The 26,415-nt window shown below is 46.7% G+C and overlaps 2 protein-coding genes across 3 annotated transcripts in view; both read left to right on the forward strand.

Annotated features, from left to right (window-relative positions):
- Positions 1 to 1,078: 1,078 nt before the first annotated feature.
- Positions 1,079 to 21,025, forward strand: CWC25 (CWC25 spliceosome associated protein homolog). Its single transcript, XM_066364345.1, has 10 exons — positions 1,079 to 1,237; positions 4,610 to 4,782; positions 8,847 to 9,083; positions 11,498 to 11,567; positions 12,266 to 12,393; positions 13,026 to 13,089; positions 14,053 to 14,255; positions 14,635 to 14,733; positions 18,219 to 18,380; positions 19,592 to 21,025. The coding sequence occupies exons 1-10, from the start codon at positions 1,220 to 1,222 to the stop codon at positions 19,704 to 19,706; spliced, it is 1,269 nt and encodes a 422-aa protein (XP_066220442.1). The 5' UTR covers positions 1,079 to 1,219; the 3' UTR covers positions 19,707 to 21,025.
- A 939-nt stretch (positions 21,026 to 21,964) lies between these two features.
- Positions 21,965 to 26,415, forward strand: part of PIP4K2B (phosphatidylinositol-5-phosphate 4-kinase type 2 beta) — a 32,292-nt gene continuing 27,841 nt past the window's right edge. Inside the window, exon 1 of one of the 2 annotated variants that reach the window (XM_066364346.1) lies at positions 21,965 to 22,243. In XM_066364346.1, the coding sequence (XP_066220443.1) occupies positions 22,085 to 22,243 (159 nt within the window). In that variant the 5' untranslated portion in view covers positions 21,965 to 22,084. Of the gene's footprint in view, positions 22,244 to 22,342; positions 22,477 to 26,415 lie in introns of those variants that run through there. The other variant, XM_066364347.1, reaches the window with a different exon arrangement.

Consider the following 26,415-nt stretch of genomic DNA (forward strand, 5'->3'; position numbering starts at 1 on the left):
GACCTAAGACAGAACCTAAGATCCAGGATGAAGAAAAAATAATCATGTTCCCCAAGAATGATCTAGAGAAGAAAAGGAAAATCTGGAGATTGTTAGGGAGAGTCAAGTAGAGGAAAAAAAGTATTTCCATAAGCAGAATGGTCTTCAATACCAAAGGCTCAGGGTGATCCAGATGAGGATGAATGTGCCATTTGACTTAAATACAGGGGATTACTGAAGATCATGGGAAGAATAGTTGAGTGGAGGGGTGAGATTAAGCAGATGAAGTGGAGGCATCTTGTCTCCTGAGTGGAGACAACTCGTTCTAAGTTTGGTTAAGACAGAGAGGAGAGGAGAATAGTACGACAGCAGCTGGGGGAAAGATGGGCCTTTAAAATGAACGCATCTAAAATATTGATGACAAAAAAGCCAATAGTGAGGGAGATTCAGAAGAGAGGAAGAAATCGAGTAATACCAGAAGTGAGGGATGGAAGCCAGTGGAAGAACCGCCAGGCTTAGATAGGAAGGACGCCTCTTCCACTGCAAACTAAGGGAAAGGAAATGGGGAAGCTGGCCGATTCCAAAGGTTTGGTGAAGGGCTGCCGATGGAATTTCGGTTTTATTGTTTCTACTTATCTCCGTAAAGTAGGTCTGACTTAAGGGAGTTGGCGCTACGTCGAGGTTTGAGGAAAGTGCAGATTTGAAAAGCCGTTTGGAAAACCAAGGTGTGTGTGTGTGTGTGTGTGTGTGGGGGTGACTTCCTGCGGGGAGGCGGCCGAAGCTGGTCCGTGTTAGTAACTTGCGGGGAGACGCTGAGTGGAGCCCGAAGGTGCACGCTATGGCACGTTGCCATGGCAACCGAACCGCTGGACAAGGCCCACTGGCATTGTAACCGACCAGAGCCTGTTGGGATACACAATTTGGGATAGCAGGTATGGTGCCAACCCGAAGCGTCCAAAACGAGACCGCAGACAACGTACCACCACAGCCGCCTCAGACTACGAAACTACACGTGACGTTACTGCTACTCTGCCCCACCAGAGTGAAAACGTCATCACCTCGCGACGCCGTCGCGGAAATAGAACGCCCTCCCGGAAGTGAGTTCTAGATCCCGGCAGTGAAAGTGGCAGCCGGTGGCCCCGAAGAGCAGATCTAAGGTGGTCGCACCTGAACTATTTCTCTGCGTTTCCTCTTGATCCTTCCTGAGTCTTCTAGGTAGTGAGGAAACGTCTCCACCGTCATGGGAGGCGGAGACCTGGTAAGTGAAGGAGGCCTCAGCTGGGGAGGACTCCGGCTGGAATCGGTCTAGGGCTGGGGAAGGAAATTGGTGGGGATGGGAGTGGGTAACGTTGGCAACGCAGCCTTGCTTTCAGGGGAGGGGACGGATCCCTAAAGCCACGGAGGGACTGAGCCGAGACTTGGGAAGGTGTGGCAGGTGTGTCGCCAATGCTGGCAGGTGTTGTTTGTGTGTTTGTTGGCGGGGGCCCTCCCGGCTGGAAATTCTAGGAAGACCCGGGCGGCGGGGATTGGAATCAAGGTAGGAAAGAAGACATATCAGAGACGGGTCACGCAAGCACTATTTTTTACGTCTTGTGTTGGGACACATAGCACTTCTTCAGTTAGGAGTTCAGAGGGATGTCCTGGGTTATAGTTGGCATGATTTGTGCCTCCGTCTTCTGTCCCCTGGGATCCATTTTAAGCCTGAATTCCCTCTTCCTGTCCACCTTTTCCGTTTCTCCTTCAATGTTGTATTCTGATCTGTAATATCAGAGCGTTCTTCTGAATTTATAGCACTTAATATAAATTAAGTGGTAATTTCTCTTAAACAGTATGGTTCATTTGTAGGGGCCTAATACCCCAAATAGGGCAATGACCCACAAGAGCATGATGCAAGATCAGAAAATGCTAACTTCTTGAGAGTGCAGTTAATTGAATCAGCAAATAGATCAATTTAGTCACCTGCCCAGTAGCTGTATATATTTTAAAGAATTTATTTATTGATTTTAGAGAAGGGGGGTGGGTGGGAATGAGAAGCATTCTGTGCATTTCTTTGGCAAGCCCAGGGATTTGAACCACCGTGCCACCACAGGCTAGGTTCCAGTGGCTGTATTAAAATTTGTCAGATGTTAGCCCTGGCCAGTTGGCTCAGTGGTAGAGCGTCGGCCTGACATGCAGGAGTCCCGGGTTCGATTCCTGGCCAGGGCACACAGGAGAAGCACCCATCTGCTTCTCCACCCCTCCCCTTCTCCTTCCTCTCTGTCTCTCTCTTCCCCTCCCGCAGCCAAGGCTCCATTGGAGCAAAGATGGCCCGGGCACTGAGGATGGCTCCGTGGCCTCTGCCTCAGGCGTTAGAATGGCTCTGGTTGCAACAGAGCAACGCCCCAGATGGGCAGAGCATCGCCCCTTGGTGGGCATGCCGGGTGGATCCCGGTCGGGCGCATGCGGGAGTCTGTCCGACTGCCTCCCTGTTTCCAGCTTCAGAAAAATACAAAAAAATAAAATAAAAAATTGAGCCTTGGCCGGTTGGCTCAGTGGTAGAGCGTCGGCCTGGCATGCAGGAGTCCCAGGTTCGATTCCCAGCCAGGGCACACAGGAGAAGCGCCCATCTGCTTCTCCACCCCTCCCCCTCTCCTTCCTCTCTGTCTCTCTCTTCCCCTCCTGCAGCCAAGGCTCCACTGGAGCAAAGTTTGCCCAGGCACTGAGGATGGCTCTGTGGCCTCTGCCTCAGGCGCTAGAATGCTCTGATTGCGGCAGAGCGACGCCCCAAGATGGGCAGAGCATCGCCCCTTGGTGGGCATGCTGGGTGCATCCCGGTCGGGCGCATGCGGGAGTCTGTCTGACTGCCTCCCCGTTTCCAACTTCAGAAAAATAGAAAATAAATAAATAAATAAATAAATACAAATAAGCTTCTTCACTGGTCTGCTGGTATTCAATCCTTTTCCTCTTCAGTCCATTCTTCACATGATTGCTAGTCGTGCCTCTCACTTGCATATGACTGTTTAGTGTTTCCTACTGTCAATGGAGTAAGTCCAGCCCCTTAACATGGTTTGTAAGGCACCTACGGTAATCTGTTTCTTTCTTAGTTGGCTTCATCTTGAGCCCCTTCCCCATCAGTTTATACTCCATCTCCAGCCACAGTGAATTATTTGTGCTGTGTTCTTTCTTATCCCTGGGCCTTCACCTGTGTGTGCCATTTCTTCTGTTTGGAAATCTTACTCCTTCCTCTCCTCTTCTACATGACTGGGCTAATTTATAATTGTTCTTAGATGTCACTTTCTCCAGGAAATCTTCCCTGATTGGGAAGCTGAACCGGAGAAGTGGCTCTAGGGGAGGATGGGGAGAAGAAGCATTCCTTGAAGGTGAAGGGGAGATCAGAACCAAGCGGAGATTCCTGGGGAGGAAGGTTGAAGGAGGTACTAGGTGGGGTTGTAAACCATACAAGTGTAAGGCAGATTAAATGAACTGAAGGAAAAGAAGGTTGCATTCATAAGAGTGAATGCTGCTTTTCAGACTCTGTACCTTTCCATCTCCCTGCTCCGTTCCTCATGTATTGTCATCACCAACCCTCACTTCAGACACGGCCAATGGAAATCAGCCTCATATGCATTTCAGGTTAAAAGTACACTGCTCACAAAAATTAGGGGATCAGGGAATGTGCAATGTGCTATATTGCATTTTCACCAATGAAATAAAAGTTAGTTTTGCATTTTGCATATTTAACAACTTTCTTTGACTTGTCGTTTGCTTTTCTGATGTCTTTTTTTTTTTACAGAGATAGTCAGAGAGAGGGATAGATAGGGACAGACAGGAACGGAGAGAGATGAGAAGCATCAATCATTAGTTTTTTGTTGCAACACCTTAGTTGTTCATTGATTGCCCTCTCATATGTGCCTTGACTGTGGGGCTACAGCAGACCGAGTAACCCCTTGCTTGAGCTAGCGACCTTGGGTCCAAGCTGGTGAGCTTTGCTCAAACCAGATGAGCTTGCGCTCAAGCTGGTGATCTCAGGGTCTTGAACCTGGATCCTCCACATCCCAGTCCGATGCTCTATCCACTGCACCACCGCCTGGTCAGGCTGATGTTCTTGTGTAATAAAATCAAATGCCTGACCTGTGGTGGCGCGGTGGATAGGGTGTCAACCTGGGACGCTGAGGTCGCCGGTTCGAAACCCTAGGCTTACCTGGTCAAGGAACATATGGGAGTTGCTGCCTCCTGCTCCTCCCCCTTCTATCTGTCTCTGTCTCTGTCTCTCTCTCTCTCTCTCTCCGCCCCTCCCTCTAAAATGAATAAAAATAAAATCTTTAAAAAAAGGAAAAAAATTAAATGCTTTCTTTTTTTTATTGCTTCATATTTATTTCGAAATATCCCCTAATATTTGTGAGCAGTATGTTTGAAGGGAATTCAGGAAGGGCCTTTTATATCCTGAAACTTTATGCACTTGAACAACAACCCTTTGGCATGTGAGAGATGATTGGGTGCCAGCCCTGTCATTGTTAAAGACAATGAAAGCCTTGCCCCTACCTATGCCTGCCTTGGCATGATCAAGGTGTCGAGGTGTGGGTGAGGGCCAGTTATGCTTAACACCCACACACTCCCTGAATTGTTTTTTCTCTCCTTCCGATTCCCACAGAATCTGAAGAAGAGCTGGCACCCGCAGACCCTCCGCAATGTGGAGAAAGTGTGGAAGGCCGAGCAGAAGCATGAGGCTGAGCGGAAGAAGATTGAGGAGCTTCAGCGGGAGCTGCGGGAGGAGAGGGCCCGGGAGGAGATGCAGCGCTATGCAGAGGACGTTGGCGCTGTCAAGTAAGCAGGAGCTGGGGGTGCGGTGGGCAGTGTGGGCTGCGGTGTCCTGGTGTATAGGGTACTGCAGGACTGGCCTGCAGGTGCATCATTCAGTTGTTGCACAGCAGCTGGTTAAGAGCATGGGTTTTGAAGTTAGACGGACCCGGGGTTTGAGGCTGGTTTTGCATATACTAGCCTAGCCATGTAACTGGGTGCAAGTTTGGGAGCCTTGGTTACCGCAGTAGACCCAGGAGAGTGCGAGTTTCTGGTTTCTAAGGTTGTTGAAGATCAAATGAGGTAACATGTAAAGGGCTTCGTGTAGGCCAAGGTCATGGTAGATGACTGGCAAATATGACAGGATGATTGCCACTGCCTGCCTCTCAGTGTGTGGCGAGGCCTCGTGCCTTCTTCTGGTTGTTTATATGTTGCAGGCTCACTTTGGGGGGGGGCATTGAGGTTCCATGGAAGGACATGAATGGTGTGCCTGTCAGTCAAAGCTGTGGACTGTGGGCAGTCCCACTCGATTTTACTCTACTGTTTCCTCATGTATGATATAGGATAGGAGCAGCAGATACCCTCCCCATCTTGTAAAAGCAGGTGGGAGTAAAGTGTGTTTTGTTTTTTCAATTTATTTATTGACTGGTTTTAGAGAAAGAGGAAGAGAGAAAGAGAGATAAAGAGGGGAACATTGGATCTGTTCCTGTATGTGCCCTGACCAGAGATTGAAAACCCGCAAGCTTTGTGTATCAGGATGACGCTCTAACTGCCCTAACCAACTGAGCTCTCTGGCCAGGGCAGTGTGTTTTGAGAATAAAAAGCATAAACTATGTAGTGCATTCCTAACAGAATTGAAGAAAAGCTACAGATAGACTAAAATAGAATAACCTACTATCATTGTCATTGTTTATGTTCTTCATTCTTTTTTTTCTTTTTTTTTAAATTTTTTAATTTTTTTCTTTACAGGGACAGAGAGAGAGAGTCAGAGAGAGGGACAGATAGGGACAGACAGACAGGAACGGAGAGAGATGAGAAGCATCAGTCATCAGTTTTTCATTGCAGCACCTTAGTTGTTCATTGATTGCTTTCTCATATGTGCCTTGACTGTGGCCTTCAGCAGACCGAGTAACCCCTTGCATGAGCCAGTGACCTCGGGTCATCTAAACTGGTGAGCATTTTTTATTTTGCTCAAGCAAAAGATGAGCCTGCGCTCAAGCTGACAACCTCGGGGTCTGGAACCTGGGTCCTTCACATCCCAGTCCAACGCTCTATCCACTGCGCCACCGCCTGGTCAGGCATCATTGTTTATGTTCTTATGGGCAAGTTCCCAGGCTGGTGTGTAGCATGTGTCCCCATTGGATATACAGAGCTTTTCTGTAATAATTTCATGACAAGAGGATTAGTGACACTCAAGTTTGTGTGTGTGCATGTGAGAGTTTCAATTTGTGGGAATGGCATTATGGAACTTAGGATAACAATCACATTTTTTTCAAAATAATGGATTGGGGAGGAGGCCATTTTGATGTAAGTATAAGATTTGATATGTTTTAAAATAAATGGAGTTTCAGAATTTTTAAAAAAAGATTTTATTTATTTTACAGAGAGAGTAGAAAGAGAGGGGAGGAACAAAAAGTATCAACTCATAGTTGCTTCACTTTAGTTGTTCATTGCTTCCTTGTTGAATGTGCCTTGACTAGGCAAGCCCAGGGTTTCAAACCAGTAAATGACTTCAGCACTGCAAGTCTTACTGCCAGTATGGCTCCTGTTATGACATCACTTGTGGTGAATTCAGGGATTTTCTTCCCTTGGCTTGAAGCATACTACAGTCAGTCATGGAAAACAGACCTCCTCAAACTACTAAGCTACCTCCCAGCTGTGGAGGCCTGGTTTTAATAGCAGTCCATATCTTTTATAGTCTCTGTTTTACTCCCACTGGAGAATGGCCAAACCTTTAATTGCTTGACAGACACCAGCACTTGTGGTGCTCATAGTAAAGGCCCGCCACTCTCTTCCCGCGTTTACCAGGGCACTACACTTGCTCGTACTCCTCCATCTCGACTGTAGTGGCTGGGCAAGCTGGTAGAGCCTGCACCCAAGTGGCCCACAATCAATTCTTTATTTTTCTTTTTAATGTTTATGATTTTAGAGAGAGTGGAAAGGAGAGAGAGAGAGAGTCAGGAACATTGATATGTTCTTGTGTGTGCTCGGACCATGGATGGAACTGGTGACCTCTGTGCTACTGGACAATGCTCTAACGCCGACTGAGCTATCCGGACAGCGCCACAATTCTTCCCTTCCCTTCCCTTCCCTTCCCTTCCCTTCCCTTCCCTTCCCTTCCCTTTCCTTTTTCTTTTCTTTCTTTTTAAAGATTTTATTTATTGATTTTTTTAGAGAGAGGGGGAAGAGAGAGAGAAAAGGGAGGGGAAGGAGCAGGAAGCATGAACTCATAGTCATTGCTTCTCGTATGTGCCTTGACCAGGCACACCCGGGGTTTCAAACCAATGATCTCAGCATTCCAGGTGGACAACTTATCCACTGCTCCACCACAGGTCAGGCTCAGTTCTTAATTATAGACTACAGTATTTCTCAAACCAATCCTTATTTATTTATTTATTTACAGAAACAGATACAAACAGAGAGAGAGGACAGACAGACAGGAAGTGAGAGAGATGAGAAGTATCAATCATTAGTTTTTCATTGTTCATTGATTGCTTTCTCATATGTGCCTTGACTGTAGGCCTTCAGCAGACCAAGTAACCCCTTGCTTGAGCCAGCGACCTTGGGTCCAAGCTGGTGAGCTTTGCTCAAACCAGATGAGCCCACGCTCAAGCTGGTGACCTTGGGGTCTTGAACCTGGGTCCTCGGCATCCCAGTCCGATGCTCTACCCACTGCACCACTGCCTGGTCAGGCTACTTTTTCTTTTTTTAATTTTTCCATTGGTGGGGAGGGAGAGAGAGAAAGAAGCATCAACTCATTTTTCTACTTAGTTGTTCCATTTAGTTGTGCACTCATTGGTTGCTTCTTATACATGCCCTGACTAAGAATAGAGCCCATGACCTTGGTGCACTGGGACAAAGCTCTATTCACTGAACCACCTGACCAGGGCCTCTCACCACTTTCTTTTTCTCAGAACCCCAGGGAACTATTTGTTTGGCATGATATTGTGACATAATTTGGCCCACTCTTTTGTCTTGAGAGCATAATTTTCTTACTAAGTTATCTGTTTGTTGCTCTTTTTTCCATGATCTCTTCAACTCTAATATTACTACTGCTTGTGCCAGTATGACAGTAAGCACCAAAACAGTCCTGGCCAGTTGGCTCAGCAGTAGAGTATCAACCCGGTGTGTGGAAGTCCCAGGTTCGATTCCTGGTCAGGGCACACAGGAGAAGCGACCATCTGCTTCTCCCCCCTCCTCCCCCTTTTCTCTTTCTCTCTCTCTCTCTCTCTCTCTCTCTGCCCTGCAGCCTGGCTTGATTGATTTGAGTGGGTTGGCCCTGGGTGCTGAGGATGGCTCTGTGATGCCTCCACCTCAGGTGTTAAAAATAGCTCGATTGTCAGCGGTCCCAAATGTGCAGAGCTCTGGACCTGGACAGGGGTTGCTGGGTGGATCCCAGTCGGGTGCATATCTCTGTATCTCCTCTCCTCTCACTTAAAAAAAAAAAAAAAGGCACCAAAGCACACAATGAACACAACTGCATATGTGGTCACTGAAATTGTTCTTGGTAATGAGGTGACCCAGAATATGCTTATTGTTTTAGACTATCTTCGAAATGAAAGGATAATATAAAGACTTTGTAGAAGAGACTTTAGAGGCCCTGAGCAAAGATCCATGCCCCAGGTTGAGGAACACTTTCCTCATAAATTACTTTAGGTGGTGAATATGATCTCTCCGCTAAATGGTAAGCTTCATGTCAGCAAGCACCATTTCTTCCCATGTGCCACGTGGAGTCCTGTGCTAAACCCATGCTAGGTGCCTGTAGAATGAGAGAGTCCTGCTCTGACCAGCTGTGCTTATTTTTCCGTCATCTTCAGGTTTTGTGTGTAGGTTGAAGAAGTCTACATTTTCTTTTTTTTTTCTTGAACTAGGAAAAAAGAAGAAAAATTAGACTGGATGTACCAGGGTCCTGGTGGGATGGTGAACCGTGATGAGTACTTGCTGGGACGCCCCATCGACAAATATGTTTTTGAGAAGATGGAAGAGAAGGAGGCAGGCTGTTCTTCTGAGACAGGACTCCTCCCCGGCTCTATCTTTGCCCCATCGGGAGCCAATTCCCTTCTTGACATGGCCAGCAAGATCCGGGAGGACCCACTGTTCATCATCAGGTACTGATGAGGGGCTAGGAACGGGGTTTTGTTACAGAGATGTTGAGTAGAGGTATTACATAGCCTCTCACTTCACAATTGGTTTCTTCTTAGTTTTTGTCTATTTCATAAAAGGATTTGTCTCCTGTTCTGTTAGTTTCTAAATTAATTGTAGTGAGGTATACATAACATAATTTACCATCTTAACCATTTAAGTGTTCAGTACTGTAAAGCATGTCCATATTGTTATGCAACCAGTGTGTGGAAGTTTTTCATCTTGTAACTGAGACTCTCTACCCAATAAACAACTCTCTATTTCCTCTTCCCCCCATTCCCTGGGCACCACTATTCTATTTTTTGTTTTTATGAGTTTGACTACTGCAGGAACATCATGTAAATGACATCATACAATTTTTTGTCTTTTTGTGACTAGTTTCTTTGACTTAGCATAATGTCTTCAAGGTTTGTTCATGTTGTAGCAGGTGTCAGAATTTCCTCATTTAAGGCTGAATAATATTTCACTGTATACATTTTGTTTATCCATTCATCTGTAGATGGACTTATTTCCACCTCTTGGCTATTGTGAATAATGCTGCTGTGAATATTGATGTTATCAATGTGGTGCATATTATTTCATAAACTACTCTTTTTCACCTAATCATGTATACTGAACATATATTGAACATCTTTCTATGCCACTAATTATGCTTCTGTAATACCATTTTTATGTCTATATTGTATTGGTCCACCATAATTTATTAAGATGCTCTTGTTGGATCCCTAACTTGTTTCAGATTTCATTGTTATGGTATGAACACCTTTGTAGTGACCTTCCTTGCTTATTTCCTTAAGTAACAAATTTGTGAGACCAAAAAGTATGTGATAAGTGTTGCCAAATGTTCACCAGAAAGGTTGACCAATTTACTCACTTATGAACAATATATGAGTGTGCAATTTCCTTCTTTTTAAAAAAAACAAAAAAATTTTTCCCACTGATTTAAAAGAGAGAGAGAGAGAGGGAAAGGGAGAGAAGTATCAACTTGTTCCACCTACTGTGCACTCATTGATTACTTCTTGTCCGTGCCCTGATCAGGGATCAAACTCACAACCTCTTTGTGTTGGGTCAACGATTTATCCTCCAGCCAGGTCCAAGAATGCAACTACTTGAAAGAGGAATCCATTCTTTTTATTTCTCAGGCAGTTATTATGCTAAACAGTGGCTGTAGTATTGGAAAGTTGCAACCAGCTGATCCACAGCATCTATTTTTTTTTTTAAATAAATTTTTATTAATGTTAATGGGATGACATTAATAAATCAGGGTACATGTATTCAAAGAAAACATGTCTAGGTTATCTTGTCATTAAATTATGTTGCATACCCCTCGCCCAGAGTCAGATTGTCCTCCGTCACCCTCTATCTAGTTTTCTCTCCACAGCATCTATTTACTTGACTAGTTGGAAAGCCTTGAGTGTGAAGCCTAACAAGAAACACACCTTGGGGCGGTGAACACACAATCCAGTGTACAGATGATGTTTTGTAGAGTTGTGCACCTGAAACCTGTATAATTTTGTTAACCAGTGTCACCTCAATAAATTCAATGAAGAGGAAAACAAAAAAAAAAGAAACACACTAGACTCTCTTGCACTACAGCGAACCAGTGTGGACTTTCCCACAATGTTCAAACCCTTATGCAAATTTGGGGAGGATTTGTGGCTTCCACACCCTGTAGATTTCAACATAGGGCCTGTCTGTATGTGTTTCGAAAAAAGATCGCTACATGGTGCACTTTTGACCAGTCACAGGAAAGCAACAAAAGACAATAGAAATGTGAAATCTGCACCAAATAAAAGGAAAACTCACCCAATTTCATACCTATTCAGTGCAGTTCAATGTGGGCTCACACACAGATTTTTTAGGGCTCCTTAGGTAGCTATCCCGTATAGCTTCTACAGACACGTCACTGACTGATGGCCTACCAGAACGGGGTTTCTCCACCAAACTGCCGGTTTCCTTCAACTGCTTATCCCACCGAGTAATGTTATTTCTATGTGGCGGCGCTTCGTTATAAATGCGCCGATATTCACGGTGCACTTTGGTCACGGATTTGAATTTAGCGAGTCACAGAACACACTGAACTTTCCTCTGTACCATCCACATCTCTACTGGCATGGCTGTGGGCTGCTCCGCTGTATACATGGTGTTACATCATCATCTGTGCATGCGCACATGCTGCCACATCATCCTACAGAAACGGAGGGTTTTCCTTTTATTTGGTGCAGATTTCACATTTCTATCATCTTTTGTTGCTTTCCTGTGACCGGTCAGAAGTGCACCATGACTTTACGGACACACTATAGAATTGTGGAGAACAGAATGAGTGACTTAATTTCCTTTCTAAAAGAAACTTATTATTTTTATGAATTTGTTTCTTTAGGAAGAAGGAAGAAGAGAAAAAAAGAGAGGTATTGAATAATCCTGTGAAAATGAAGAAAATTAAAGAATTGGTAAGTAGTGCATCAAATAAACACCTGGATTATCTTTTAGCTACTTAACACGAGAACTTCTTTCTGTTTACTCTTACATGATAGGAGGGAAAACAGAAGGGCTTTAAAAATGTTTGTCTTTTAGACCTTTTCCTGGTGATTTTATTCAATCCTAGTGTATAGAGTTTAATTAAGCTTGATTTCCTCTTTTACACCTTTTGGTTGGGAAAGTACCATGTGATGTCATTTTTCCAGAAAAAGAGGGGTATGGGATATGCCTGTGGAAAGCAGGCTCATACGTTATGTTCAGGAGATCAGGTGGCAGGCCTCTAGGGCCCGGTCAGCATTTCTGTGATGTATTATGGGATTGTTGTTTGGATCATTTGGTAAGGAAAATTTAAAGATCAATCCTGCAGCCCCCAATTGCTTTCAATTAGTTGGAGTTCTTTTGATAATGGAAATTGCTAGGCAGTGGATCCAGAGACAGTTTAAAAACACAAATTCCTAGCCCTACCCACCAGATTCTATTCACTAGTCTAGGGGGCTTGTGTGCACAACCAGAGTTAAGACCTTTCCCCTGTTGACAGGGAAGCTCTGATAATGTCCTGCCCCCACCCCCTCTCCCCTGACCCCCCACTGTAGATCCAGAGGCTTGGAGTCAGGTGGTTTGTGCATAACCCAGTCCCCTTCGAACTGGTTATGATCTGGGCATTTTCTAGTTGCAAATGAGCCTGGAAAAAAAGGAGAAGAAGAAAAAGAAGGAGAAGAAAAAGAAGCACAAGAAACATAAGCACAGAAGCTCCAGCAGCGATCGTTGCAGCAGTGAGGATGAGCGCAGCTGGGGGAGGTGAGCATGTGGAGGCGGGCCTCCCTCCTCACGGACTCATTCACGCATTCGTTCCACAGACACTAACTGAACTCCTACTCCGTGCCAGAGCTGCCAGATGCTGGGCTTTCGGTGCAGAGCGCATCCTCGCCCGGCTTGCTCTCTAGCACCAGGGATCCTCGGAGATCTTGGCATGACCCCGAATCCCTATAGGTCTATGGTCAGACATGCTGGATGTGACTTTCCTCTCAGTCTGTGATTCCTCCAAGACTGAAGCAAGTTTTATGTAGGCTTTTTATTTTTCAATGCGTTAATGGGCCCATCTGGGTGCATTCTATATGTCTCCTCTGTGGGAGCAGTTGGCACTGTCACTGCTGACTCACGCTTAGTCCCTGGAATAGCAGCACGAGGTGAGAGGAGAATGTGTTCAGGCTTTGGGGCTGCAAAGCTGGGCCCACGCTTTTTCACAGGAAAAACATTTCTGCTGATGGATCTTCCAGCACAGACAGTCCAGATAGAGAGACCCACTCCCAGGTAATAGCTGGGAGGTGGGAAAGGTCGCCAGGGAAGCAGGAAGCACATTTCAGCACAGAGGTTTAAACTGGACCTTTATGCATTTGCCTTCTCACTGAATGTGTGTTTTAATCTCTTAGATCTCAAAAGAAGATGGCAAATTCTTCCTCTGTTTTATCCAGAGTTCCTGGGTATGGCTTACAGGTAAGGACATGAGCTTCTCTAAGGGAGTGGGACTGTCCAGTTGTCAATTTGACAGCCTTTTCGGATATAGAGCATTTTTAGCAGCCAGTCAGACATCATGTGGGCAGCAGGGAGTTTGGACAACCAAGAGGGGGCTCCTGGGCAACGGGCCCATGCCTTATCCCTGCGCTGAGGGCTCTCTGAGCAGAGAGGCTGAACCCCCAGTGGAGCATTTAGGCTCCTGTCTCTCCCTCCGCAAATAATTTACATGCAATGCAGGCATTTTACACGTACAGGTTGATGACTTTTGACAAATGCACACCCCTCTGCATTCCTTCTTGGCCTTCAGTTTGTTTAACCTTAGGTCTTGTCCTCCATGCTCTCTTGTTCTGCCTTAGGCTGCAGTGACGAGCCAAGCCAATTTCAGTGGTTGGGTGGATATATTATTTTATTATTATTATTATTATTATTTTATTTTTTATTTTACAGAGACAGAGAGAGAGTCAGAGAGAGGGACAGACAGACAGGAACAGAGAGAGATGAGAAGCATCAATCATTAGTTTTTCATTGCAACACTAGTTGTTCATTGCTTGCTTTCTCATATGTGCCTTGACTGTGGGCCTTCAGCAGACCGAGTAATCCCTTGCTCGAGCCAGTGACCTTGGGTCCAAGCTGGTGAGCTTTGCTCAAACCAGATGAGCCCGCGCTCAAGCTTGCAATCTCGGGGTCTCGAACCTGGGTCTTCCTTATCCCAGTCCGACGCTCTATCCACTGCGCCACCGCCTGGTCAGGCGGATATATTATTTTAAAGTATCTGAAGTTTAACTTTCCTAAGTTTGTATGGTTCTTTGTGAGGGCATGGGTTTACCCAGTTGTCTCTTTATAGAACCTCAGTGTTCATTCATTTTATTGTTTCACTGCATTTTCTCCTGAGCGGCTGGATTTTCCTATGAATAGCCTTTCTTCCTTTCCGTGATGATATAGATCAGGGACTCCGACCATAGCCAGGGTCCTTTGATGGCCGAGCCAAAGGGAGTTCATGGGTGGAAGCATCACTCCAGGTCCAGAAGCTCCTCCCCCTCACCTCCCAGACATGCCAGCAAGAAGAGCACTAGAGAAGTGGGGTCCCGGGACAGGAGATCTCGATCCCCGGGCAGAAGGTCACGGTCCCCAAGGCCAAGCAAACCGTGAGTCTGGGAATTTCACTGTGAAATAACCTGTGCATGCAGGGGTCTGGTCACAGCATGGTGCTTTTGGTGATACGTGTTCATTAATTTTTCCAAATGTCTTTGCTTCGTTATTCCCTTTACATCATTTCCCTCCACCTCAATGTAAAGGTCAGGCCCCCCAGAACTACATATGGATATAATTGGAATCTCTAGAGTGAGTTTAATATCAACTCTTATGTATCTTTATGTCTTTGTTTTTCTTCTTCTTCTGCCTCTATTTTCTTCAGTTTGGATTATAAGTCTAACCCAGTTAGTTTGTCTTCTGTCGTTTGAGGGACATGATCAGAGCCTTGTATTAAAAAGCTTTTCTCCTCTCTGCCCTCTGTGTCTGTTACAGGCACAGCTCTAAGGTAAACCGGAGAGAGAGAGGCCGAACTAAGAGCCCATCACCTAAAAAAGAAGTCTACCAAAGGCGGCATGCACCTGGATATACCAGGTGAGTCGAGAGCCCAGCAGATAAGCTTCGACCCTGCACGCCTGAGTCTAGGAGTGGTTCAAACTGGGGCAAGTGAACAATCTATGTCACTGTTTTGCCCAACTAACCTTTTTTATTCTTCTTGTCAACTTTTTTTTTAAATTGATTTTTGGATAGAAGGGAGAGAGAAAGAGAGAAAGATGGGGGAGAAGTGGGAAGCATCAACTCTTAGTAATTGCTTCCCGTATATGCCTTAACTGGGCAAGCCCAGGGTTTCAAACTGGCTATCTCAGCATTCCAGGTAAATGCTTTATCCACTGTGCCATCTCAGGTCAGGCTCTTCTTGCCAACTTTTAACAGTCTGCTCTGCCTCCTCACCGGGGAGGCACATTGAAAGGACAAATTGTCAACATCTGTAAGCATATTAATTCTCGAGATTTCCATAGAGAAGCTTTTCTTGAGAGAATGTTCCTTTCTTGAGTCATCAGCTGTGAGGTCAACAGGGTGCTTTCCTAAGGGCAGACACCCTAAGACGGCTTTGTGTTTGATCTGGCTATGGAGTGAGTCAGACAGAATACAAGCAGGCAGCCCTGGGGCCTGAGGCTGTGCCCTTGGAATGCTGTCCCTAAGAGTCTTCACTTGCTCTTAGTAGAACTGTGGATGAAATGAGCAACTTTTGTGAACTTCCTTTTATTGCCCCAACAAATTGGCTGCATATTAGAATCATCTGGAAAGCTTAAAAAAATTCCCATCACCCGGCTACATCCCAGCCCTGTTACATCATAGTCTCTGGGGGTGGGCCCAGACATCCACATTTTTTTTTTTTTTTTTTGTATTTTTCCGAAGCCAGAAATGAGGAGGCAGTCAGACAGACTCCCACATGCGCCCGACCGGGATCCACCCGGCACGCCCACCAGGGGACGATGTTCTGCCCATCCAGGGCGTCTCTCTGTTGCGACCAGAGCCACTCTAGCGCCTGAGGCAGAAGCCACAGAGCCATCCTCAGCGCCCGGGCCAACTTTGCTCCAATGGAGCCTTGGCTGCAGGAGGGGAAGAGGGGGAAGGGTGGAGAAGCAGATGGGCACTTCTCCTGTGTGCCCTGGCCGGGAATCGAACTTGGGACTCTTGCACGCCAGGCCGACGCTCTACCACTGAGCCAACCGGCCAGGGCCCAGACATCCACATTTTTTATTTTTTTTTTTAATTTTTATTTATTTATTTATTTATTTTTTACAGAGACAGAGAGTGAGTCAGAGAGAGGGATAGACAGGGACAAACAGGAACGGAGAGAGATGAGAAGCATCAATCATTAGTTTTTCATTGCGTGTTGCAACACCTTAGTTGTTCATTGATTGCTCTCTCACATGTGCCTTGACCGCGGGCCTTCAGCAGACCGAGTAACCCCTTGCTGGAGCCAGCGACCCTGGGTTCAAGCTGGTGGGTTTTTTCCTCAAACCAGATGAGCCCGCACTCAAGCTGGCGACCTCGGGGTCCCGAACCCGGGTCCACTGCATCGCAGTCCAATGCTCTATCCACTGCGCCACCACCTGGTCAGGCGACATCCACATTTTTAAAGCTCACTAGTGGTTCTGATGTACAGCTAACATTGAGAACCACTGAGAGTCAACATCTTGTATTCACTACATTCCTAGAAGAAAGGTGAACCCTAAGGTCCTTTTTAACTATTAATTGCCTGATTTTCTAAGTTTCCAGGAAACAAACTTTTTTAAAAGGTTTATATTTGACTGACAACTTTCCAAAATCTGTTAATGTTACATATTTCTGTGCCTTCCCAGATAGAGTGTATTACATGTAATGTAATCTTTTACGGGTGACCCTGGGTCAGTTGTTCAGCTGTGCTGTAATTCATGCCACTCTTACGGATGGATGCTCATGAGTGTGTACCTTTATATATATATATATTTATTTTTGTATTTTCTTTATTTATTTATTTATTTATTTTTATTTTTTTCTGAAGCTGGAAACGGGGAGAGACAGTCAGACAGACTCCCGCATGCACCCCACCGGGATCCACCCAGCACGCCCACTAGGGGCGACGCTCTGCCCACCAGGGGGCGATGCTCTGCCCCTCCGGGGCGTCGCTCTGCCGCAACCAGAGGCACTCTAGTGCCTGGGGCAGAGGCCAAGGAGCCATCCCCAGCGCCCGGGCCATCTTTGCTCCAATGGAGCCTTGGCTGCGGGAGGGGAAGAGAGAGACAGAGAGGAAGGGGGGGGGGTGGAGAAGCAAATGGGCGCTTCTCCTATGTGCCCTGGCCGGGAATCGAACCCGGGTCCCCCGCACGCCAGGCTGACGCTCTACCACTGAGCCAACCGGCCAGGACCTGTATCTTTATATTTTAAGGCTTATGGTCAGTACATGACTGTGCTGAGATCCCGCTTTGATTTTGTCTCTTTTGCTGTCTGCCGTCACGTGAACTTGTCTTTCTCTGTCAGTCTTTCTTATTGCCCTTAGAGTTTTTGTTGAACTTTATAATTTAAAATGAGTTAGAGGTCTCAAGACCTCTCTCTTCTGGGTGTAAAAACACAGAAACTTTAATGCATGGATTTTGTGATATGTCTTTGTTTTGATTTGGTGTTCCAGGTGGTTGAGGTTGTTTTATTTAACTAAGATGATGCAAATTAATAAAAAAAGAGAAAAATTATGGCTGTAAATCCTTTCATAGCACGATTTAATCATTATTTTTCAGATTGAGAGACATGGAATAGTTCTGCAAAGACCTGTGAGAATTTAAAAAAATTTTTTTTCTTTTGTGTCTGCCTGATCAGGCAATAATGTTTCCTTTTAAAGGGGGATTTGTACATCACACCCATTTGGAAGCAATGGATTTGGGTGTCTGACATTGTTAAATAGTGATTGAGCTGGTTCATGACCAACATGTTACTCTAACTTCATTTGCAGTGAGTGATAGAAAGAAGACTCAGCTATTACTTTCTGAGGTTAAGTTAAATTCTTTTTCCCCCCCTTAATTTGTTGATTTTAGAGAGAGTGAGAGACAGTAACATCAATTTGTTACTGTGTGTGTCCGGACCAGTGATCAAACTCACAACTTTGCATATTAGGATGACACTCTAACCAGTTGAGCTGTCTGGCCAGGGCAAATTAAATTCTTTAGGCACATGGCTTCTAACTTAGTCCTGAAGTGGTATATTCATAGACTGTGTCCATGGATTCGAAGCATCTCCGGTGGGTGGGTAGATGGTAGATGTCAACAGTCACATGGATAACTTAGTCCTCTGTTCTATAAATTATTGAATGAGGGTGTGGCATCTTTCACTAAACATCTTTGAAATCTGGCTGAAACCACTGACCAAGATGTTAGGAAGGAGGGAAACTCATGCTGAGTTTGATGATAGTTTGGGCATATCCATGGAAAGAGCAGTGAGCTGGAGAACGTGGAGTCCTACCTAATTTCTGTTCTCCCTTTGGTGACTCCATTTTTTTGCTTGTAGAGTAGACCTGAAAGGATGGTTTTTGTGTTCAACAGAAAGCTTTCATCAGAGGAACTCGAGCGAAAACGGCAAGAGATGATGGAAAACGCCAAGTGGCGGGAGGAAGAGAGACTGAACATTCTTAAGAAGCACGCTAAGGATGATGAACGAGAGCAGAGGCTGGAGAAGCTGGGCTCTCGGGACAGGAAGTTTATCCAGTGAGTGCATCTTCTTCCTGCCCAGCTTTCATGGTGATGGTGCCAAGCAGGCAGTTGGGCAGCTGGTTCACTGATTGTGTTCCCAGTGTTTCTGTGTCTGTGCAGGGAGAACATGGAGCTCAGTCTCCAGATCATCTTTATTACCACTCCCAGCTGCTGGCCAGAGCTGGCCAGAGAGTAGGATGTTTTTTATTTTAGAGGAAGAGAAGTGAATTGGTATTTTCATTGAATCTCCTTGGCCTTCCTTTTTTCTTTTTTCTTCTTTTCTAAATGAGAAGAGGGGAGATAGACAGATTCCCCGTGTTCCCTGACAGGGATCCACCTGGCAACCCCCATTTAGGGCCTGCCTATCTGGGGCCATGCTCGCAACAAAGACCAAACTATTTTTAGTGCCTGAGGCAGAGGCTCCATGGAGCTTTCCTCAGTGTGCGAGACGATGTGCTCAATCGAGCCATGGCTGTGGGAGGGGAAGAAAGGGATAAAGGAGAGGAGGGGGGAGGGTTGGAGAAGCAGGTGGTCTCTTCTGTGTGCCTTGACCAGGAATTGAACCCGGGACTTCCACACACCAGGTCGACACTCTACTGCTGAGCCAACTTGCCAGGGCTCCTTGGCCTTCTTTTTTTTTTTTTTTTTTACAGAGGCAGAGATAGACAGGGACAGACAGGAACGGAGAGAGATGAGAAGCATCAATCATCAGTTTCTCATTGCGCGTTGTGACTTCTTAGTTGTTCATTGATTGCTTTCTCACATGTGCCTTGACCGCGGGCCTTCAGCAGACCGAGTAACCCCCTGCTGGAGCCAGCGACCTTGGGTCTAAGCTGGTGAGCTCTTTGCTCAAGCCAGATGAGCCTGTGCTCAAGCTGGCGACCTCGGGGTCTCGAACCTGGGTCCTTCCGCATCCCAGTCCGACGCTCTATCCACTGCGCCACCACCTGGTCAGGCTTGGCCTTCCTTTTAAACAAGAATTCATGGCTCAGGAAGTCTTTTTCTAATGAAGATTTGACTTGTCCAAAACAGATAAATGTTCCCTTTGAAACGAGTTTAAAAAATTGAGTTCCAAATGGAGTCACTCGAAAGTAATCTGTGTAGACTTAAAAGAACTTGTGTTTTTACAGCTGCCTTGTGTAAAAAAGAAGCAACCTGTTACTTCTAATTTTGCTAGATGACCAGTTGACACATATTTGTCACATTCGTTTGTCTTCTCTCCCTAGCCGCATGAAGCTAGAGAGTGCATCTACCTCCTCCCTAGAGGATCGGGTGAAGCGGAATATCTACTCTCTACAGAGAACCTCAGTAGCTCAGGAGAAGAACTTCATGAAAAGATGAAAACCATCCTTTCACTGGTTTTCCTGAATTTTCCAGGGAAACTGCTAATCCCTTAAAAATTCTCTTTATAAGAGCTCAAGTGACTTCTTCCACAGATGTCAAACACCACTGTTCAAAGTGACTCTCCTCCATTGATTCCTGAAACAGCTACTTTGAGAACTAGTGTGATGTGCTTTATGGGACCCTCAGCAACTCTTGCAGAGTGGGTTTTGAGTGTTTTTAGTGTGGGGGCACTGGACCATCTAGGTGTCAGCACTCCTGCTCTGGAAGGCTGCTCCCGGTGGTCGTGATTCTGATTATGCCTATCCCACCCCCTCAGCATATACCGGACCATTTAGAAATCTCACTCTCTAGAGTCTCTGAGGTAGATTGTGTTTACTGGAATAAATGAACATTTACTTGATTTAGTAAATTTGTGACAGAACGATGTCAGGTGGGGGCAGGGCCAAAGCAGTGACAGAATCTGAAAGGGGAAAATATTTAAAAATCCCTCCATGAACTGCTGAACCATTGGACTTCTTTCAAACTGTTAAAAGTATAGTGTGTATATATACAAATGGTAATTTTTACATGCTTTTTTAAAAAAAGTTACCTTTGTAACCAATATGTTGTTCCAATATGTTGTTTGTAAGTGACTTGACTGTATAGTGAAACCACATTGTATGTTATTGAGTAATATAGTAAGGCAGGTCAGCTTTTTTTTCCCTCTCAAATCCAGCTAGTTTAGGAGGGGCTTGGGTTTATTGATAGGACCTAGGGTGTCTATCCTTTTATACTGCTTAGTCTTTGATGTGGGAAGTGCAATGATGTAGTCAAATGATTTTATGAGTCAGCACCAAATTGCCAGTATGCTCACTGGCTCTTAAAAGAAAAGAAAATGGAAGCTGTTTATTTCATGGCTTACCTTTTATCATGTAGTGATCTTATTACAATAAGTCTAGATTTCTTGGAGTTGTTTGCTACTATTTTTTAGTCATTTATTAAAAAAACCAAAACCATATGGGACCAATTTCCTGTCTTTACTCCTTTCCCTTTTCTGTTCTTTCACCACAAGCCCTCATTTGACTCAAGAACTCGATCTTGGGCACTCTTGACCCACACATTAGCTGGGCTAGTTCCTTTTCTGGTAATTCCTAATTCTGCTTAAAATGAATTTGGATTTATATTTTTGAGTGCTTGTAATGATGCCAGGCACTGTAATATTTAAAACGCAGTTTTTCCCCAAAGAGAAAGTAACATACACTTGTCATTCATTTACTCATCTCTTCCTGTTCCCCTATGTTAGGGTTAATTATGTATTTTATTATGTTACTTTGTAATAAAGGGTAAATTTACTTTTCTAACTGTTTAAAGAGCGACTATGTTGTGAGAACCAAATTTACGGATTTCTGTACAGAACACTAACCTGTCACTGGGGTCAAATATCTGGAGATCCATGGTCCGAAAGGAATTATGTAACAGAGTGGGCAGTTTACTCAAGGATTTCATGAAGTGAGCCAGAGAATAAGACGATTATGACTGCTGTAGGACAGGTGATTAAGGTGCCAGCAGTCTCTTTAACTTGACCCGTTGGCGGGAGAAGACCGGGCAGCAGGTGAGTTGGTGGGTGCGTAACCCATTCATAAAACCCAGGGCTCCCGGCCGGCTCCTCTCATTGGCCCTGGGGGAGAGGGGCGTGTCCCGTGGGTGGAGCACCGCCCTAGGCCCTGGGGAGTGGGAAGATCCACGCTTGGGTGGGGCGAGGGGGCGTTCCTCGGTTTTCCCGGCAGGACTTCCTTTTCCCTTTGCTCTGTTCCTCCTCTCTCCCCCGGGGTGGGGATGGTACGTCCCACCCTCCTCGCATTCCCGCCCCTTCTCCCCTCCCATGTGGTGGTGCCGCCGCCATCTTGGCACGTCAGGTTGCGGGAAAGAGCCAAATCCTGGCTTTGGGGGCCCGGACAGGGAGCCCCTCCCCCGGGAGTCAGCGAGACCCACCCAGCCCTTCTCCCCTCCTCGCTCCGGCGCGAGGCTTTGAGGCGCGCGGAGGCCAGCCGGGCTCCTCAGGCCCGGGGAGGAGGGGCGGGCGGGGCGCCACTGCCTCCCCGGGACGGGCAGTACCACTCCAGCAGGGAGGAGAGAGCCTGGAGACTGCAGGGCGGTGGCAACGCCCTGGAGCGGGGTGCGGAGCGGGCCGGCCGGCTCCCTGGGGGCGGGGCAGGGAGGGCGGAGCGTGGGGTGGACGGAACCACCCGGGCGGGGTGGGGAGGTAACGGGACGGGCGCGACCATGGCGCGGTGAGGGAGCGGGGGTGGGGATCGGTCCGGGGGAGGCCTGGGGCCGCTGGCTTGTGCGCCGTCTCGGCCGCCCCCCCTTACGCCGCCGCCGCCGCCTCCCCGGGCATGTCGTCCAACTGCACCAGCACCACGGCGGTGGCGGTGGCGCCGCTAAGCGCCAGCAAGACCAAGACCAAGAAGAAGCATTTCGTGTGCCAGAAAGTGAAGCTATTCCGGGCCAGCGAGCCGATCCTCAGCGTCCTGATGTGGGGGGTGAACCACACGGTAACTAGCTCCCCCGCGCTCTCCCACGCCCCCTGCCACCCCCTGCCTTCGCCCCGCGGGCCCTGCCAGTGACGCCTGCAACCCCCTCGCCAAGACACTTGCACGCCCACCCCACCCTGGCACGCCGTCCCGGCCGGGTGTTCACTCCTCGCGCGCCACGCGAGGCCTGGTGTCTCCGTGGTATGCCGTCGCCGCCTCTCCTTCCCTCCAGCCCCTCCGGCGTCCTGCGTCTGGTATGCTCGCTTCGGGTGTCCTGGATCGCCGAGGCTAGGCCTGGGTGCGGTGGAATCGTCTTCATCTCCCCTCTCTCTTATCCCACCTCGTGTGTTGCATGTGTTTTTCCTCTTTATAACCCACTGCCAGCTCACTGTCCAGTTGACAGGGCAAGTGGCATTGGCCTGCTTGACTGTTCCACTATTTCTGGGCGTTTGGTTGGTGTGGCTGCTCAAAGTTTGCCATCCTACAGACCACCTTACCCGTGGCTATGGAAGTCCTTTCTGGGTTTCGTTTTTTTCTTCTTGATCAAGATGTATCAACTGGCGAATTTCAGGCTTCCTTGAACCAGACACTTTAAGGGTGTCTTCCTGGGTTAGGGAGAAGAGAGAATGTAACCATTTGATAGAAGGTGAGGCTGGATTATAAGGACTATTCATAGTAGAAATAATGTCTTCTTGCATTCTCCTATGGTGTTCATGTCAAAGACTTTGACTTCTCATTTATTTAGCTCTCTGTTGGATTGACATAAAGAGTGTGATACTGGGTAGTGGTTAGGAAGAGAGAGCAGTCCCCTGGATCCTTGGGGTGCTTTGAGATTGTCCAGCAGTCCCTGTCAGGAAGTTGGGGCCCAGCCCAGTGTCTGAGTTGGTGGACTTTATGTCCTATTTGTTTAGGGTCTTTCTTCTTCTCTTCCAACCACTTGCCCCTTGCATTCTGACCATTTCATTGTGAGTCCCTACCCCAGGAATGAGCAGAATAAGTAATAGGACCTGAAACAACCAACTTCACCAAATAAAGTTTGGAATGAGGAAGCTAATGGCTTGCTGTGCATTTCAGTTCTTTAATCCCCCTAACTTTTCTGAGCATTTGAAATTGCCCTTAAGACCAAATGATGACGGAAGACCCAGGGCCAGCAAGACTTAGCTTTGCTTTGGTAGAGGAGCCTTTGGTTGGAGGTTGATAAACCATAGTCTGAGCCAGGATTTTAGATCTTTACATCTAATACAGAAAAGCACTTATGTATGGTGAGGTCTTTGTTGGTTTCTTGGTCTTGGGCAGTTAACTGTTTTCAGTACTGATGTGAGGGTTGGCCAGGGTAGAAAGTACCACTGATTTAATGCCCAGACCTCTGGGGGATGTTTCTTGCCTGTTCCTTCTGCCTCAGGAGTCGTTTGATAACATAATCTGGGTCATCAAAATGTGAACCCTGTGTCCCTGCCCAAAAGTCAGTCCTTGATTTTGTTCTGCTGCCTGCTTCTCACTAGAAAGCATCCCTGTCTGTGCAGAGAGCTGGGAAAGATCCAAGAGTCAGGAATATTATTACAGCTAGCTAAAAGTGATCTTGGGTCCCTTATTTTATACATGAAGAAATGGAGGGCCCGGGTGGAGAATTAGCTGTGTTGTGATTACACCAAAAGATGCAGTTCATTGTCCAGTACTGTGGGCTGTGCTGGCCAGTGGGGCTTGAGAGGCAGGTCCTGTTTTTTTTTTTTGCCTCACATTCCTTGTCCTATCTCTCAGCCACGTGCCAGGACAGGGGAATTATGGTCTTGTTAGAGAACCTGAATGTATGCTCAAGTATATGCTCCTGTGCATGCCGGTCCGCGGGAGTGTGTGTGGTGCTTGGTTTTCTGATAGGTGGTTATCAGCCTGCTCAAATGGGGGCATCAGGTGGAAGCCTCTGAGTGGCAGGAGGATAGGTATCTGTTGTTCCTACTCTGTTGGACTCAGCAGTCCTCCCTTTTCCTTTGCTAACTTTGAGAAAGTTTGAGGGCTAGCTGGAAAGGCATTGACTGTAAGCAAGACTCATGCCTCTGGACATAATGAGCGAGCACCTCAGGGGGAATGCTCCAGGCACCACTGCCCTGCACAGGCTGAGCTTCCAAGGTCAGTCAGTTCCAAGTTTTATTGCTTCAACTCAGTTTGCAAAAGGTCTGGTACTTAAACGTCCCCATTTGGGAGATGGAGGCATCTCCCCAGAAGAAGAGTATAAAATCTCACTAGTCTTGCCTGACCAAGCGATGGCGCAGTGGATAGAGCATTGGATTGGGATGCGGAGGACCCAGGTTCGAGACCCTGAAGTCACCAGCTTGTGTGTGGGCTCATCTGCTTTGAGCAAAGCTCACCAGCTTGGACTCAAGGTCGCTGGCTCAAGCAAGGGGTTACTCAGTCAGCTGTAGCCCCACGGTCAAGGCACATATGAGAAAACAATCAATGAACAACTAAGGTGTTTCAACGAAAAACTAATGATTGATGCTTCTCATCTCTCTCCGTTCTTGTCTGTCTATCCCTCTCTCTGACTCTGTCTCTGTAAAAAAAAAAAAAAAAAAAGGTCTTACCATTGGGGATCAGGACCACATTGTTCTTAGTGGATTGCTAGCATTTCTTGGAGATGACCTTACTTCATTCAGAAGCCCCCTGTTGCAATGCTTTACAAATCTGAGGTTTCGGTTATCACCTTTTCTTTGATTCTTCAGTTTCCCACCAGTTTAGGCGTTTAGGCCATGATGGTCTATGGCTGATGGTGTATGTGAGAGATGAAGGATGGATATGTCTTTATCTGTAGTAAAATTACTCTCATGAGGTGTTTGAGTTACGGCTAGGTTGGAAAAGAGAGGCCTTTGAGAGGTCAGTGTCGTCGCATGAGCTGTTCTTATGGATAAAGATGCAGTCCATGGACTTGGTGGAGGAAAACTGGGTAGGAAACGGACAAAAATCAGAATACTTTGGCTCTGTCATGGGAGAACTGATAAAGAGAAGAAATCAGTGTTTTAATGGATGAAATACAATTCAAAGAGCCTGGAGTTAGGAAAGAGATAGCCTTTGAGAGAGGTGTGGAGACCAGAAAAGACAGACCTGGCTTGATGACCTGTTGGCCATTTTAGGAACCAGGTGTGTGTGAAGACTCACCCAGTTGATCAGAAGGAATAGGAGCAGCTGATGGTAACTATGTTAACATTCGGGAAGTTGCTAGCCTTGTTCTTCAAAGTAGCTGCACCATTTTACGTTTTCACCGGCAGTGTGTGTGTGTGTGTAGGGGCGTACCAGTTTTTTCACATCCTTGCCAACACTTGTTATTATTTGTCTTAAAAATATATACATAGTATATGTACACACACACACACACACACACATTGATTTTAGAGAGAGGAAGGGAGAGACAGAGAAACATCGATTTGTTGTTCCACTTATTTGCGCATTCATTGGTTGACTCTTGTATGTGCCCTGACTGGGGACCAAACATGTGGCCCTGGCTGGTTGGCTCAGTGGTAGAGCGTCGGCCTGGCGTGCGGGAGTCCCGGGTTCGATTCCCGGCCAGGGCACATAGGAGAAGCGCTCAGCTGCTTCTCCACCCCTCCCCCTCTCCTTCCTCTCTGTCTCTCTCTTCCCCTCCCGCAGCCGAGGCTCCATTGGAGCAAAGTTTGCTCTGATTGCGGCAGAGCAATACCCCAGATGGGCAGAGCATCACCCCTGGTGGGCGTGCCGGGTGGGTCCCGGTCCGGCGCATGCGGGAGTCTGTCTGACTGCCTCCCCGTTTCCAACTTCAGAAAAAACAACAACAATAAAAAAACAAAACAAACAAACAAACATGCAACTTTGGCATATTAGGATGATGCTCTAACCAGCTGAGCTATGTGGCCAGAGCTCTCTGTCTTTTTTTTTTTTTTTTAATAGCCATCTCGGTGGGTGTGAAATGCTATCTTATTGTGCTTTCGTTTTTTACTTCTTTTCCAAGTAAGAGGAGGGAATATAGAGAGACATACTCCCCACATGTGCCCCAACTCGGATCCACCCAGCAATCCCTGTCTGGGGCCGACGCTTTGCTCATCTGGGGCCATACTGGAAACCAAGCTATTTTTAGTACCTGAGGTGGAGGCTCCACAGTGCCATCCTCAGTGCCTGGGGCCAACGTGCTTGAACCAATGGAGCCATGTGCTGGAGGGAGAGAGATAGAG

This window comes from Saccopteryx leptura, chromosome 2, assembly GCF_036850995.1.
Source record: "Saccopteryx leptura isolate mSacLep1 chromosome 2, mSacLep1_pri_phased_curated, whole genome shotgun sequence".
In the NCBI taxonomy this organism is placed as follows: domain Eukaryota; kingdom Metazoa; phylum Chordata; class Mammalia; order Chiroptera; family Emballonuridae; genus Saccopteryx; species Saccopteryx leptura.

Excerpts from the sequence above, each read along its gene's own strand:
- CWC25 (XM_066364345.1), top strand. Across the intron at positions 12,394-13,025 it reads GATGAGCGCAGCTGGGGGAG|ATCTCAAAAGAAGATGGCAA; the intron begins GTGAGCATGTGG and ends TTAATCTCTTAG. Across the intron at positions 14,256-14,634 it reads TCCCCAAGGCCAAGCAAACC|GCACAGCTCTAAGGTAAACC; the intron begins GTGAGTCTGGGA and ends TGTCTGTTACAG.